This window comes from Chrysemys picta, chromosome 4 (assembly GCF_011386835.1).
Source record: "Chrysemys picta bellii isolate R12L10 chromosome 4, ASM1138683v2, whole genome shotgun sequence".
Classification (NCBI taxonomy): Eukaryota; Metazoa; Chordata; order Testudines; family Emydidae; genus Chrysemys; species Chrysemys picta.
The window spans coordinates 84,446,567-84,462,781 of record NC_088794.1 but is presented as its reverse complement, the minus strand read 5'-3'; the positions used below and the strand labels follow the sequence as shown (position 1 = coordinate 84,462,781).

General features: G+C 48.7%; 1 protein-coding gene and 1 long non-coding RNA gene across 5 annotated transcripts in view; one reads left to right on the top strand and one right to left on the bottom strand.

The window, feature by feature from the left end:
* SLC39A13 (solute carrier family 39 member 13) overlaps nt 1–16,215 on the bottom strand; it is a 69,280-nt gene that overhangs the window by 14,674 nt on the left and 38,391 nt on the right. The window contains exons 1-3 of one of the 4 annotated variants that reach the window (XM_005302319.4): nt 10,081–10,344; nt 1,107–1,409; nt 409–522 (exon numbers count right to left, since the gene is read on the bottom strand). In XM_005302319.4, the coding sequence (XP_005302376.1) occupies nt 409–522; nt 1,107–1,377 (385 nt within the window). In that variant the 5' untranslated portion in view covers nt 1,378–1,409; nt 10,081–10,344. Of the gene's footprint in view, nt 1–408; nt 523–1,106; nt 1,410–6,586; nt 6,763–9,561; nt 9,836–10,080; nt 10,345–16,215 lie in introns of those variants that run through there. The other 3 variants (XM_024100974.3, XM_008162787.4, XM_065595296.1) reach the window with 3 other exon arrangements.
* LOC122173622 (uncharacterized) lies at nt 11,010–13,997 on the top strand. The gene is made up of 3 exons (XR_006174238.2): nt 11,010–11,770; nt 12,137–12,396; nt 13,819–13,997. It is a non-coding gene; the product is annotated as an uncharacterized LOC122173622 (long non-coding RNA).

Genomic DNA, 16,215 nt, shown 5'->3' with positions numbered 1-16,215 from the left:
TCCCAGAGCAGACCAGGGCCATCTCAGCCCTGGTGCTCAGTTTGCTGGCTGAGTTGGGACTGTGCCAGCTGCACCTTTCTTTACTCCCCACCCAAGAACTCTAGGGACTGTCAATTTCCACCACTTCTCCTCAGGCACATCCTGGGAAGTCAGCAGATTTGGGCTCTGTTGTGCCAAGGTAGGGAATGGAGGGGGAGTGATTCACAGAGTCAAGGAACCCTTGATTCACAGAGACTCCAGGAGCAGTACCAGCAGAAAGGCAAAGGCCCCCTAGAGTCCACCAGGCCCCTACATAAAGAGAGGGAACATTAAGAAAAGCAGCATGGTGCAGATTCACAAGAAAACATAGCAGCCAGTGCCTGGGGATGGCTCTGGTGCTCAGGACATTAGTACAGTGCCAGGTATTACCTGCAGTGGCGCTGCAGGTGTAGGCCCAAGCCTCAGGGAGGAGGTGGAGAAATACATTCCCCAGAAGCCCACCAATTGCAAAACTCAACAGCTGCTTCAAACGATTGGATCCCACTGAAAAACAAACAAATGCCAATCACAGCTCAGGCCTGGAGCCCAGAATCCTCCTGACAAGTTGTGTGACACCCCCAAATGAGGAGCCATTGCAGCCAGAATTGCCAGGGAACGTGAGGAGGGAAAGGAACTGTGTGTGAGACAGACCCCAGGGCACTGCACCGCCCTGAGCGAGCTGTGGGTGGCACTGTGCCTCAGAACCTTGTGCCCTGGCAGTGAGGCTCAGAGCATGAACTGTACATTCAAGGGGCCTAGGTGAGAGGAGTCTTTACTCCAGGGAAGTGGAAGAGCATGTGAGCATCCCCCCCAGGATCCAAGTTAGAGAATGCTCTTTGTATGAGCTCTACACCTGAAGTCCCAGAACCCCACACTCAGCTGGGGGACTACCTGCCCCATTTTTAGGAATGGCACGAGTCACCCATCTTATAACAGAAGTGAGTTGTGCCTGCATTTCAGTAGGCAGCATTTCTAGGGCACCAGGAAGATCCCAGCTCCTGTGTTAGACATAAAAACATTGTTCCATTCAGTCACTGCCTATGAGGGGGCATTGGCATCAGGAACAATAAGCCAGAGAGCAGATTTACCTTCTGATTGCAGAGCAGCTCCTGTCTCAAGGGGAACTACCAGCAGGGGGAAGACTCCACTCAGCCCCACCATAACTGAGCCAATCAGAGAAAAGATCCAAGCATCCAGTCGCTCCCCACTGAACAGAGTTCCCCAGGATTTGGCCTCTTTCTCACATAGAGGACTGGCACCGGTGGTGGCCTTGCCCACTTGGCGCTCCTGGGCTTCACAGGGGATGCTGAGCAGAAACAAGGCAAGCGTCCCATGAAGCAGAAACCTTTGCCCTGTCATCGCTGAGCAGTTTCAGCCTGGCTGGCCAATCTCTGAAAGGAAGGAGGAAAAGCTGAGTTCTGAGAGAAAATGCAAGACCCACAGCTCATCCCTCAGAGTCCTTGTCCCCTTCTGAAGGAAATCATGGCCTCTCAAACTCATATATCCTTTGTCCTTCAATTCCCTTCCTGGGTAGCTTGGTTCCCACATATATTCCCCTTTGTATAGGGAACCCGTATTTTCTTCTTCTTCCTGTTTCCTCTTAGTTTCAGTTCCTGGATTTGAGCAGATGACTGGAGGGCAGGGACATCCTCTATCATTTGACATCTGAAAATGCCTGTTTGGTCCCTCAGACTCCCCTTGCCATGGGAAGGAGTCCAGCCTCCTGCACCTTCCCTCAGCACTTGGTTTCTCCAGAGTCTCTGCTGCTCAAACTGCACCCCTAGACAAAGTTTCCTCTCTGTGGGATACACTGTCCCAGGTGGGCTCCAGCAAGGACCTTGTATAATGGAGCTATAAAGATAAAAAAAGTAATGAGGTGATTTTAGGGATACGCTGAAGCAGAGGCTCTGTCTATACTTGGGGGCAGGGCAAAGGCAAATCCCCAATGGAGACATGCTAGAACAGGGGTCGGCAACCTTTCAGAAGTGGTGAGCTGAGTCTTCATTTATTCACTTTAATTTAAGGTTTTGCGTGCCGGTAATACATTTTAATGTTTTTTTAGGAGGTCTCTCTCTATAAGTCTACATTATATAACTAAACTATTGTTGTATTGTAAAATAAACAAGGTTTTCAAAATGTTTAAGAAGCTTCATTTAAATTAAATTAAAAAGTTGATCTTACGCCACTGGGCTGCTCAGCCCGCTGCTGGTCTGGGGTTCTGTTCACCCGAGGCCGGCAGCGGGCTGAGCGGGGCCGGCAGCCGGGACCCCAGACCAGCAGTGAGCTGAGCAGCTCATCCCAATGCCACTCAGTGGTTCCATCTGCCGGCTCCTGCCAGCCACGATCCCAGCTGCCGGACCCGCTCAGCCCGCTGCTGGTCTGGGGTCCCGGCCCTGTCCACATACAGTGGGTACCTACCTTCTCCCTGGTTCTAGCCCATTCTCTTCCTCTCTCTGCACTAAGCTGAGGGTGGGAGTGCACTGAGCACAGGGCTGGGGGTGAAGGGTTTGGCCAGGAGTAGAATGAGGGAGGGGGCTCAGGATTGGGGCAGGAGGTTGGGTGTGGGGCACTTACCTGGACAGCTCCCATTTGGTGCGAGGGGAGCAGGTGGGAATATGGGGGGTGGTGCAGGAGCTCCCGTTTGGTGCTCAGGGTGGGGATGTGGGGGGTACAAGAGTCAGGATGTGGGGGCTGCATGCGGTGTGGGGGGGCTGGGTATGTGGGGGGGGGTGCAAGAGTCAGGGCAGAGGGCTGGGTGTGTGTGAGGGGGACTGCGGGGCACAGGGCAGAGGGCTGGGTGTGCATGGGGGTGGGTCAGGGCTCAGGGCAGACCAGGACCACCGAGAGCGGGTTCGGGCCGTGGTGAAAAAATGTTTTCGGGTCCCCCAGCAAGGGCGGACCAGCTAAACAGGGCCGACGAGGGGGCAGGGTGAACAGCCGGGGAAACCGGGCCCCATTCTGGACTGCCTGGCCCCGGTAAGGTGACAAGAGGGGGGGAATATAGGCCCCCTTCCGGACTGCCGGGCCCCAGTAATTTGTACCGGCTTCCCCTCCCTCCCGCCCCCATTGTCAGCCCTGGGCCAGAGGGCTGGGTGTGTGTGTGGGGGGGTGCGTGTGACTCCACTCCTCCCCAGCCCCTCCCTCGCAAGGGCCATCAGCTGATTGGATGGCAGGGAGGAGGGACGGAGAGGCGGAGGAGGGGCAGGAACCCAGCACACTGCGGGAAGAGGCAGGGGAGCCAGCAGGACCAAGCTTCTGCCCTCTGCCCCCTGCCCCCCGGGGTGGGGGGGGGGGAAGCGAGCGGGACGGGCCAGGCTGGGCAAGATTTTTAATGGCATGCATGGGACTCCGGCAGGCAGCAGCGTGCCATTAATAATCGGCTCGCATGCCGTCTTTGGCAGCGTGCCATAGGTTGCCGACCCCTGTGCTAGAAGATTAGTGGGATAAATGGCACTGAAGCAGTGTGTCTACTTTAGGGGTCTCCACACCAATGTACTGGAGCAAGTTTTTCTGGTCTAGACAAGCTCTCAGACCCCCTCAGTTGAGGCATTTTTCTTAAAACCATCTGCAGTTCACCTTTAAAAGGGGAGTAATTTTAGTAAATCTGAGCCTCAGTAGCTAGAATGAAAGGGACCAAGAGCCTTCATGTCCTGCTGGATCAAAGTCCTGCTCCAAGCACAAACTGCCTGCCAGTTGGATGAAAACTTCTCTGATCATAGCTGACCTCCAGATAGCAAACCTCTTGAGATTGAGAACCGTATTAATTTTCACGGAGAAGTTCTCCTTCCAACTGTCTCATAAATACTCTGAAAATCTCTGTTCTCCCTGACAAGGAGTGTCACTGGGAATCAGATTAGAGATTGTTCACTTGTTATAGGCACAAATGCCAGTGCTTTGCCATATGATGGGTGGAATTCCAGTCAGGGGCCTCAGCAATCACAATGAGAAGATTTATGCAACACAACTATCTCCAGCATAATCAAAGGATTATAAACAACACATCTAAAAATCCACAAGCTCTGCTTAGTGTCCTGAGGACAAACTGTCAGGTCTTCACAGTCATCCCTGCGATCAGACACTGGCTAATGCTTGGGGTAAGTGTTAATGACAGAACCACAGGGAGAGGAAGTTGTGTCAGATGTGGTCCCCACCCAAGTTGTGTAGATGAAAACCTCCTGTTGTCAATGGAATGCATCTGGGACACTTCCATGCCATCTGGCTTCCTTCACACGGTCTAGGTCTCTCTCAGCTACAGCCCTGCACTGGGATCTGCACAGCTACTGTAAAACTAAGTGGCCTGGAGAACCCTCCCAAAAAGAGGAGAGTTCTGAAAGCTTTAGCCATCTAGTATCTGACTCGGCATCCTCCCATTGCATGAGTGCATAGTGGGCTGAAGGTTTCACACACATTAAGGGCAGAAATAGCTAGAGGTTAGGGGAAAGTATAGAGCACAATCTTTTCTCTACTAAACCAACTGCAAGGGAATCTGCATTTACAGTATTTCCTGTTATAAACTGCCAGAGAATTCAGCACCTTTTCCAGTCTGATTCTGTGCTAATGGAAACTGATGCCCTTAGTGGCAGGGTGAGAGCTTGGAAAATAACTGACAATAGCTTCCTATACCAAGAGAGTAGCCATGCTGGGCAGATCCCAAGTAGCAGAGCTCTGGGCTGGCCCCAGTACTAAGCAGAAGGGCCCAAGCTGAGGCAAAGAACAATCCTAACAAAACAGCTGCTTTCATCAGTTTGTGTTGTCTTGGATGAAGAACATTGGAAATAGGACCTAACCCCTAACGTCCCCACTTCTGCTGTACAGTTGTTATCCTGGGGGTGTGCACTGTCACCATTTGAACCACAGCAGAAGATCAGGCTAGAAGAGAAACTGACACCACAGCTCATGTCACACAAGGGAAGGCCCTCCAACCTGCCCATCCTCCCCCAACTGGGTTGGAACCACCAAAATGAGGACCCCGCATCTGCCCAAGACCAAATGGCAAATAAATTGGACACCTGAAGCTCCATTTAGTCTAAACAACAAAAATCCTGTTTAGAGACAGGAGTATGAGGGGCAAACAGCAAATCCCAAAAACTCACAGCATGGAGCACAACTGACTGCAGATCTCTTAGCAGGATTTGCCCTAGCAAGAAGGTTAGGGAGATGACTAGGGAGACTAGAATTGCTTCTCCAGAAAAGAGATGACAGTTGCTTAAGGGACAGCAGAAGCAGAACCAGAGTCTCTTACTTCCACTCATGTCAATTAATTGTCTGAGACTTCGGGTTTGTTCTTATTAATAAAACCAGAGAAGGAAGTTATACATCCTCCCAGGTGAGTCAGAAGATGCCCATGGCTCTCAAGTCCCTTTTCTGGTAGCACAGGAAACCCCCATATTCCTCCAAGCTTCTTACCTGTGGCTGTTAGGAATTTATGACAAAGCAGTGAGGGACTGCACACATAACAATTCACCCATATCTACCTCCATGCCCAGAAAGATGCTTAGAGCAATCCCAGCATTTTTATGCTGTTTATAGTGCCTCAAGTCCCACTACTTTACAGCTTGCTATTCATAACTCAATACTCTCCTGGATTCTGTCTCCCACTGCTATAGACTTCTCAGCAGGCAGGATGCTTTTCAATGCCTGTGAAGTCTCTAAATGCATGTTACCTACAAGGAAAGCCAGATTAAATAGTCACCTCAAATACACCACTAACAGCAACAAAGTGGGCTGCCAGGACCCACCCTGCCTCAGATCCAAAGCACTCAGGGGAATGTAGGAAGATATATCATGGTGTCATTAAAGTCACAGGTTCATATCACATTCCTGGTTTTGCGATTTCCCCCTATCGTAGGCACTCAGCTACCACAGCAATGGGAGCCAGTTAAACACCTAGAGAGACAGAGAGGATCTCAGATGCTCCAGTACAGTGGGGCAGAATTTTAAAAGCACTAGGTGTACTAGGATTTAAAGCAGACCTGACACTGTGGAAGTGGATGATGGCTTCAACATACGCAACAGACACAAATGGTCAGGGCTTATTTAAACACTTAATTTGAAAGACGGTAGCTCCAACAGCACAGCACCCCATCATACTGGGGTCAGGACCACCTTAAAGGAGAAAGTGCCCCTTACACAATAACAAGTACCACTCTCTGTGGCACCAACATGTTCTGTGGAGGTCTCCTATCCAAGTACTGAAGAAGGTTAGCTCTGCTTAGCCCTTTCAATCACAGCTGCAGAGCATATGACTGAAATAGCTAAAAGTATTCCCAACACAGGAATAACAGATGCCACAACAGAAAGTTAAAGATGAAAAGAGGGATGGAAATTTTGCCATTCACTCACTCCTGGTGTTGGTGGTGTGTTGAATTCAAAGCATGAAAATGAATCACATTTCCCCTCCCAGTGTACAAGCCTAGAGTCTGGCCTCCTCCCCGGGTACTTACACAGCAAGCAGACTCTGCAGCAGTCTCTATGAAAATGCAAACAGAATTAGAAATGCAGCTTCGCACCAAGACAAAAATCTATTGCAAGTCAGGAAAAGGAAGGAGAGATAAAATCCAATATTTACACAAGATGCTCCTGGAATTGCCAAGTCCCCCGCTGAAGCTGAAGGAGACTTCTAGTTCTTTCTGCAAGCTGTTTTCAGCCAATGCACCTGGAAAGTTCATCCCAGCCCTCCAAACAACTCTCAAGTGCTCCGTGCGTGGCAGTGAGTTCACTCTGCTCCTGCCTCCTCCCCCTCACAGCCAGTAGCTCTGCTCTTTCAGACAACACGGCTTTAGCGGCTTTTTGGCACAAGCCCACGTTCCATCATGATGACACTTTAAATGTGCTTGGAAACATTTTTTATAGTTATTTTCCCTGGAAGCCCAGAGCCTGTTCATGGACCCACAGTGGAACACTACGCAGAACAGAAAAGTTATTTCACTAAAGAGGAAATGGAAACAGCAGCTAGCAAATTCTCCCAAAGCCTCATTCCATCAGCCCTGCAGTAACCTCCGGATTCCTACTGAAAACCCCAACACTTCTGACAAGGATTACCAGGCTCGCCAATTTCCAGTTAATTGGTCCAGTATTCGGTCTCTCTCAGGAGTTTACTTCTCAACCACATGCCATTTCTGAGAAGCCCAAAGCACTTCATAGTACTCTCCCTTTCCCTAGGACCAAAATATCTTGCTTTATTCAGAACCGCATCTCTCCCTATGGAATGCATGTCTTTCTGCAAAGCATACATACATGTGAACATCACAATACCCAGAACTAAAAGCTGCATACATACAGCTAAGAAGGGTAGCAGGATTAGGAACACAAGAATAACAACACAGAAAAGTCCAAGGTCCAGCAAATTCAGGATCTCATCTCTAACTACAACCAATACTAGAATCTTGAGAGGAAAATGTGAGGTGGGGGTATTTCTTCCTAACCTCACCCTAGGGTAACCAGACAGCATATGTGAAAAATCGGAACAGGGATGGGGGTGTAATAGGAGCCTATATAAGAAAAAGACCCAAAAATCGGGACATCTGGTCACCCTACCTCACCCAGGCCAGCAATAATCCTCATCCCCCGAAGGACAGGAAAATGTCTTCCCAAACCAACTTGGCAATCAACCTCATCCCTCAGGGATAGGTGTGGTTTCTTCCTGACCCAACCCAGCAATCAGCCTCAGGCCCTGAAGCAGGAGTATTTTAGAGCCTTCGTAACATTGATCTTAGAGCATAAACAGGCATCATCATGAGCTCGCCACTAGATTTTCTCCACCAGCTAACACACATTAAAAAAAACTACAATATATTAGCTAACGTGTTCAAAATCAACTACAACTAAATTTTGAACACATTAGCTAACATATTAAGAACGCAAGGCCCTAGATGGCATTCCTGAAGATACAGTTTTTATCTAAAAGGAAGAGACATCTATAGCAGTGGTTCCCAAACTGGGATTTGTGAATGTTATAGCGGGTTCTTGGGAAAAAAATTCCCTAATGGCAGACAGAGCTGTCCATAGGGACCCAGGGCAGCACAGGACCAGCAGCCTGGAGCCTTGGGGGACTTCCAAAAGCTAAGCAGATCAAAGCAAGCATATCTATCACACTGAGGAGATTTAAACTTCAAGAGTCCTTTTACGAAATAGAAAGGGAGGTGGATATTTTTTGCGTTTTTTAAAATTAAATAGGCTGCTAGTGTTGTTTTTAAATTATTATGAAGAACAAGTTTAAGCTTTGTTGTAACATGCATTGTTTGCCTGGACTGCTCAAGACCTGAATGCTTGTGCAGGAGGAACTCTTTGAGTTGGCTTCTTAAATACCTTCATGCTGTTTCACATCTGATACTCCTTGATGAAACATAGGAGCCAGAGGTGCCAGTATGGGGGGGGGGGAGAAGAGGGTCATGTACCACCCCATGTCAGTGCGCCTCCCCCCCCCACGGGTCCCTCCCCTTTTTTCCGGCAGCACCTGCAGGGCCCCCCCCTCTTTTCCGGTGGTGCCCCCACCCCAGAGTGCGCGGGGGCTTTGCCCCCGCACCCTTTTTTTCTACTGGCGCCTCTGATAGGAGCCTTGTCTTATAACAGGTTTAATCAAAAGTGATACAAGCTACAAAAGTGAGCTCTTGGAAGAGCGTTGCCATTTTCATAATATAATAAAAATATTGTAATGATAAATAATAAGCATGTCATAAAAACAAATTTTATATTTCCAAGATCACTGCTTTTATAATTTATGCTGAGGTAAGGGAGAAAATCCCTGGAAATATTCATTTTTAGGAGGGGGCTCACAAGACTTGACATTTTAGTGAAAGGGGTTCATGGGTTATTAAAGTTTGGGAACCACTGATCTATAGCAATCTTACCATGAATGACTGAATTTGTCAGCACTAAATTTCATCTAAGTAATGCACATCAGAAGGGATAATCGATCAACTCATACAACTCATACAACTTACTAGGTTATAAATTAACTGTAACCTCTCAGGGAAAAGAGCCATGTTGTCACTATACACAGTGCAATGAAGTTCTCTAGGTGAGTGCACAGCAGCAGTGAAAAAAGCAAACAAGTTGATAGAATGGTATTGAAAATCCTGCAAATGTTATCATTCCATTATTAAAGGTGACAAAGGTAGTCACAACTATAGATGAAGTTGTGAGACCTTCCACTCCAAGACCTGTTTTTAGTTGCTAATAACTTTGCCAGACTTAAGTCATTTGAATTGATTTCTAGATCAGTGGTATACATCTCCTGGAATACTGTTTCATTCTCATCACCCTACCTCCAAAAGGATATAGCAGAAATAGACATGGAAGATGGAAAATTATTAGAGACAATGACAGTTATTACTGTAAAAAGGAGATGAATAAAAAGGATTCTTGAAATAGGCATATAAAATATTGAATGGTGCAGTGAAACAAGAACAGGTACTGCTCTGCTGATCATTTCTCCTGTAACACGGGAACAAGATAACAGCCAATGAAATCCAAGGGCAGCAAATTTAAAACTGGAAAAAAGAAACATTTTTACACAACACCCAATTAACCAGTGAAACTCACTGCAACCAGACATCCGAGGCCAAGCGCTGGGCAGAGTGTAAAAGAGGGTTTAACGTTACTGCGGCCCGGGGGGCAACTCCGCAGGTCCCTGGACAAGTGCGCAGCGCTAGGGACACCAGCCCTCGGGGCTGGGCACAAGTCAGGCTTAGGAAGCAACTTCTGCAGCAGGCTCCCGTCGCTGCCCCTCAGGGGCTCCGGACACCAGACCAGCGGCCCGGGGCAGGTCCCGCGACCCTGCGGCAGCGAGTCCCGCCAGTGCCGGGCGGCTGCCAGGAGCGAGCAGGCGCTGTCAGCCCCGCCCCGGGGACCGCGCTGCACCGCTGGTCCCTGTCGGAAGCTCGGTCTCTCGGCTCCGCTAGGACCATCACTATTGCCAGCTGGGCCCGGCCGCAGGAACCCGCCTCCCCTGGGTGGGGGCGCTGGGCACCGCCGCCGGCCCGGCCGGGGCTCCAGGCGGGGCGCCCTGGGAAGCACCGTGTCCCGCCCGCTCCCCGCCACGGGCACCCAGCAGCCAGTTACCGTGCGGCGGCGCGCTCCGGGTTGCCCCTGCCATCCAGCTGCGGCTCCGCTCGGGACTCCCCGGCTGGCCTCTCAGCCCCGCCTCCCAGCACCAGCCACGTCGGCCCCATCCCCCTCGGAACCAGAGTCACTGTCCCCCGCCCGGACAGAGCTCCGCGCGCACACGTCCGGCCTCCCAGCAAGGAGGGGCGCTAGGACACGGACGCTTCCTGTCCCAGCGCCATTGGGGGACAGCGGAGGCAGCACACTTCCTGCCTCCTGCACTCCCCCATTGGGCGACAGGCACTCATGATTGAACTTCCGGTCGCACGTTCTGGGGCAGATCGCGCCGGCGCAGCACTATTTCGGTAGGGCAAACACTTGCGCAGGCGCAGAACGTTCTTACACAACTGAGGCTACGCTGTTGGGAGCTGGAGAGAATCACACAGGGCCGCCCGGGGGGCAATTTGCCCCAGGCCCCGTAGGGCCCCACGAGTTTTTCGGGGCCCCTGGAACGGGGTCCTTCACTCGCTCCGGGAGCCCCGGAAAACTCTTGTGGGGCCCGGGTCCCCGGGGCTTCTTCCGCTCCGGGTCTTCGGCGGGGGGGGGTCCTTCCGCCCCGGGACCCGCCGCCGAAATGACGCACTGGAGATAGGAGCTCAGCTGCACCAAGTTCCTGGGTGGTGGAGGGCGCCATGCGGGGAGGGGGTGCAAAAGGCATGAGGGAGTGCAGGGGTTAGGTGAGAAGGAGGATGCAGGCAGGGAGTGCAGGAGTTAGGGGATAAGATGGCGCAGGTGGGGAGTGGACTGATACCTGCATGTCCTCAAGTGAGTTTAAAAGCAGCAAGGACTGATGGCTTGGTTGTGAAAGCACCAGAGTCTGCAGATTTGTATGTAAAATTTTTATCAGCACAGGGCTATTTGTCTCAGATATAAAGTAAAGTGCTGCTGAAAGACACCACAATTAAAAGGTTCTTTCCTTCCTCAGGTGCACGGCTGTGGCGAATTAACTTGTTAAGCACATGCTGGTTAACAGAAATCTAGTGCAACAGATGTAATACACAAGGAGTATGTGCAACAAGCATGGCTTGTTCTCTCTGTCAGCCTCTTGCCATCCTCCTCCCCCTGAGGCCATCCCCATTGGCATCTTTATTGTGCTTCTGATTTAGACTGATTTTATAAGCTCCTCAGAGCAGCACTCCTGTCTTTTTTTATCTGCCTATAAATACTCAGCACTTACATCACACCTTTCACTGAAAGATCTCAAAGCACTTTACAAACATATGTATGTGTCATTACAGATGAGGGAACCAAGGCACAGATTATAAACCCAAGATTACATGGTGGGTCAGTGGCAGAGCCAGGAACCAAGCTCACCACGCCTGATTCCCAGGCAATGCCCAAGCTATTCATCCACACTGCCTACTTCTCCGGCACCTATGCATCTTTATAAACAAGTCTGCACTAGGGCGATGTCCCTCATACCCCAGTCCCCTCTCCACTCGCATTGGACAATTGTGGATTCATTGTAAATCACAGACTCTGGAGACTAAAAAGACCAGTTAAAGTGGACCATCCAGTATTTCTCCCGGCCAACACAGGATTGTGCCCACCTGTGCATTTAAAACTCGCCTGGAGTTTTACATGTGCCAAGCAATAGGGCGTCCACTGCTTGCCTCAGGAGATCTCGCTGAGGACATAAAGAGCTATGGTAAATTGTTCTGCAGCATTGATCCAAAGCATTACAGCTTATGATAACACTTAGCTGGTAGATTGCATTTTTTAGTTCTCAAAGGGTAGGTGCTCAAGCTGTCTGATTCCAGGTGGTGAGTTCCTGTCTGGGGATTTTTAAATGGACATAGGTGCCTCAAGACAGCTTGGATGTAGGTGCCTATCTCTGAGAAAGGGGCAGGGCTTAACACATGCCTGTTGTTGGTCTTCCCCCATTGCCTTGCTTACCGAGGGAGCACCAGGGCTGGCTTTTGTAGATGGGATTCTTAGGCACTATACATTGTACAGGGAGCATTGGTGCCTAACTCAGCTTTGTGGATCACAGTGTGTTCTTGTGATTTTCTAGATGCTGTGACACTCAGCATTGCAACAACTAAGTCCTGTCGTGGATCCCTCCCAAAGTACTTTACAAAAAGGGAGTAGCATCATTATCTCCATTTTATAGATGGAGAAACTGACCAGGCAGAGCGACTTGCTGCAGTGATTAGGACTGAGAGGCAGATCTGATTCCCAGACTTGTGTCCAGCCCAGAAGACCCTAGTTGCTATCAGTGCTCTTGCTGTGCTTTGCACCATTACTGCAGAATTCCACTGTGGGAAATGCCAGGTATTAATTATTACTATTATTTTGGCGTCACTGTTTCCACTCACACTTCCTATCACGCAGCCCTGCACCTTTGCTGATGGAGAATCATGTCTTGCTCTTTTGACACTTAGACACTGTTCATTTGCTTTGGGACATGGTTTTATCATTTCATTGGAAAAACAAAACAGTCCAAAGCCATTTCTTTTTGTTTTCTTCCCCCCCCCAGCTCTTCTCCTCCTCTTGACCTGCAGGTAAAAAACTGGTGGCTTAGACCAGTGCAGGGGGGAGGGGGTGTTAAAATATGTACTTCAGACAACTGAATGAGGAAAATAACAGAGCCTGGGAAAGAGGAACATACTTAGTTTATCTGAGACATGTTTTTAAAAGGGCTGAGTGTGTGGTGAGAGCTGGCCTAGCCATGGCCTGCTGTAGAGAATCCTCTTTCATTTCAATTCCCCAGGATGAAAAGGTGATGCTGGCTAATTTGAACCTAGTCATTAGGACCCCCTTTCAATTCAATTAAGCTCTGTTCTCTTCCTCAGCCTGTGGGCCTTGGTCTGTTGTTATTAATCAGGAGACAGGGAAATTGCTTTCACCGTAAAACTTGCACATTCTTTGCTGGAAGCAAAACACTGATCTGATTTTGCCTGATGGAAGAGGTTTTTATGCCTGCTGGACATGAGTGGTGGGAATGCTTCACCTCCCAGAAGACAGCAGTTTAGCACAGCTCCTATGGGGTAGAGTGGGACAGGCAGATTACTGACAGAGTAGGAGAGGCCCAGCTGGAGTCCAGTTACAGTGGTGGATCCCAGTTCACCGGGACATGTGTTAGCAGGCAGGATGGATTCTCACTCTGGAAGCCACACATGGGCATGGATTTTAGTGGTGGAGAAGATTCAGCTCCAGAGAGGCATATTTGAAATTTTCATAAAATAGATACTACAGCACTGGTCCCAAATGCTGTAGTGACTACACTATAAACTCTGGCCTTAGAGATCATGATTGCAGAGCACTGCCTTATTGCTTTCTGTAAGGGCTCCTAACTCGTGATGTCTGGTTTATGGGGGAACTTCCCTTTTTTTCCCATGTACACATTCTGGAGAGATGAATTACTCTAGTTTGCACTCTTATACCTCCCATCATCCCTCTGTAAGTATCATTATCTCTCTTTTATATAAGGGAAAACGGAGGCACCAAAACATATGATCTGCCCAAGATACAAAGGAGGCAAGTGGGAGAGTTGCAGGGTGGGGCGAGCAGGGAAACCGCCCAGGGCACAAAGCCGTGGGGGCGGAAAATGATGGAAAGAAAGGTAGGGGCACAAATATGCTTGCTCGCCCTCAGCACTAAAATGCCTAGTTATGTCTCTGGATATATACAAACCCATGTATACAAGTTTTATGCAGATGGTTCTTTTAAAATTTATTATTTTAATGTATTCAGGAAAGTGGGGCCAGGAAAGATCTTTACAAATTTCAGTTACATCAACACCAGCGGGGTGTTTTTTGGCTTGCATCTATCCCTGTGGAAACAGAGCAGAAATGGTGGAGGCACCTGGACAATGGAAGAGGGAGTAGCATATATTTTTAAAATGTAACTTAATAAAAGATGCGCTTTTCATATTTTGCTTGTGTGTCTTGTCTATATCAACTGTAAACTCTGGGGGCTGGGACTGTCTTTTAGGCATATGTATAGCACCTAGCACTTCGAGGCCCTGATTCCGAGCAGGGTCTCTCTGCATGCTACTACTGTGCAAATAAATCATAACTACAGCCATTCTCGGTGTTCGTCATCCAAAGGTCTCGCAAGGATTTGGGTGAGTTTTAAAGATGACTGACTGAGGAGGAGGGGATATCTTGGGGAATCTTAAAAACTTTTGAAAATCCCAGCACATTTTTACCACTGAGACACCTTTATCTACTTCATTAGCTTAACCTTTCCTCCTTAGTAGTGGTCTGATTTTCAGAGGTGAAGAGCACCTCCAACTCCCACCAAAGGCTCTGGGAGCTGCAGGTGCTCACCACCTCTGGAAATTAGGCCTCAAGAGGACAGAGATTTTCCCTCATACAAGCTCAGCTAGTTTGAAGTTACCGGGATAGAGTTGCCCAAATGTACTAATTTATCTTTCAATATAGTCTGTATAACTTCCCCTGGGATACACCCTACCCCTGCAATTTTCAGGAAAACGTTAAGGATATAGTCGGTCCTGACTGGCACCTCCTCTGTCTCACTCCTATTCCCTTTATGCCTATCTCACCGATTTCCTGCCTGTGAGCGTAACCAATCCTGGGAACTGGGGAAGTCAACGATCAGCAATGTGTGTAATTTAGTTACTATTTATATCTTTATACTATGCACCTCACTCTATGTGAGTGCCTTGCAAATTTATACTTTTGTTTTACAAGTATAATATCTGTCTCTTACTCACACACATAGGATTGATTTATGTGAGAAACCCAACCCAAATAAGAGGGTTTTGCATTTCGTTCTGAAGTAAGATTCATAGTTATTCAGTGTTCCAAAGGCTTGGCCCAGCTTCCCCCACATGAGTCCCATTCTAATGGGTAACAGTTCCATTGTTCCAGTAGAATGGAGCTGTGATAGGTAGTCATGGTTGCTGACAGGGAGGCAGTTCCTCAGGTATCCTGGGCCAGATATATGGAGGGCTTGGAATATCAGGAACAAGGGTGAAATCCTGGCCCACTGAAGTCAATGGGAGTTTTGCCTTGGGTTCAGTGAAGCTAGGATTTCACTCTGAGATCTTTAATTTTAATCTTAGACTATCCCACAGGGAGCCACAGCAGAGCAAAGTTCTAGGGGAAATGTGCTCTCAGTGGGTCCCTGTGCTGCTGATTGGGCAGCTGCTTCTGCATTCTGAACCAAGTGGACCTTTTCCAAGGGTGGCCTTTGCATTCCTAAGTATAATTAATTTTAACACATCAAGTCTCAGGGTCACGAATATGTGGATCACTATGGCCAAATCTGAGTCCAATAGGATAGGTCTCAGGCCAGGCATAGAAGTTGCTGTTTTTAGTGAGGATAGCTATTTGGATGTCTAAAAGCAATGTAGCCTTCCTCAAGCCACTTGAGCCTGATGTCCTGAAAGGGATTTACACCCGAGTTTCCACATTCCTCCCTACAAGATTCCCTTATCTTGAAGGAATGGAGTAGGAAGTCAGACTTCTTGCATCTTATCCCCAGGATGTTTCTAGAAGTTTATTGGGGAATTTGGGGTGGGGAATGCTATCTAAAGTGACATGTGCAGTTGCCTTATCCAACACCCTCATCCTCTCTAACTGGATCCTCTACCTCTGTGTGTCTATGGCCACCACCTCTTTTACATGACCATTTCATGTCTACCAGCAACCCCTTCTCCTGGTTTCTGAGGCCCGCAGCCTCCAGTGACCTCCTTGCTTAGATGGGAAAGCCATCTGTATAACTAAAAGTAACCTTTCAAACAGGAGGAATTAGGAAATTCAAAGCAGTGATGGCTCGTTGCACCATACTCAGATCGGGATTTGAAATGGGACTTTGGCTAGGAGGGAAGGGATGTACATCTGGTGCAGGGCGCCTTGAAGACTGGGGTGTGATGTGATCACATAAGCCAATAGCTGAAATTGCCTCCCTGTGAAAATTTCTGTGGCAGCAGCAAACCTCGGAAGTTCATGTTGCTGTAAGTGGAAAGTCTGATAATATTGTAAGTCCACAGAGACACCACATGGAGGCGCTATCTACCTATAGCATTTCCATCTGAACAGCTCCCTCCCACTTCCTTTACTAGAAGCAATGTCTGGGTTGTGACAGAAAAAACATTTTTCACTGTTTAAGTGTCCCAAATCC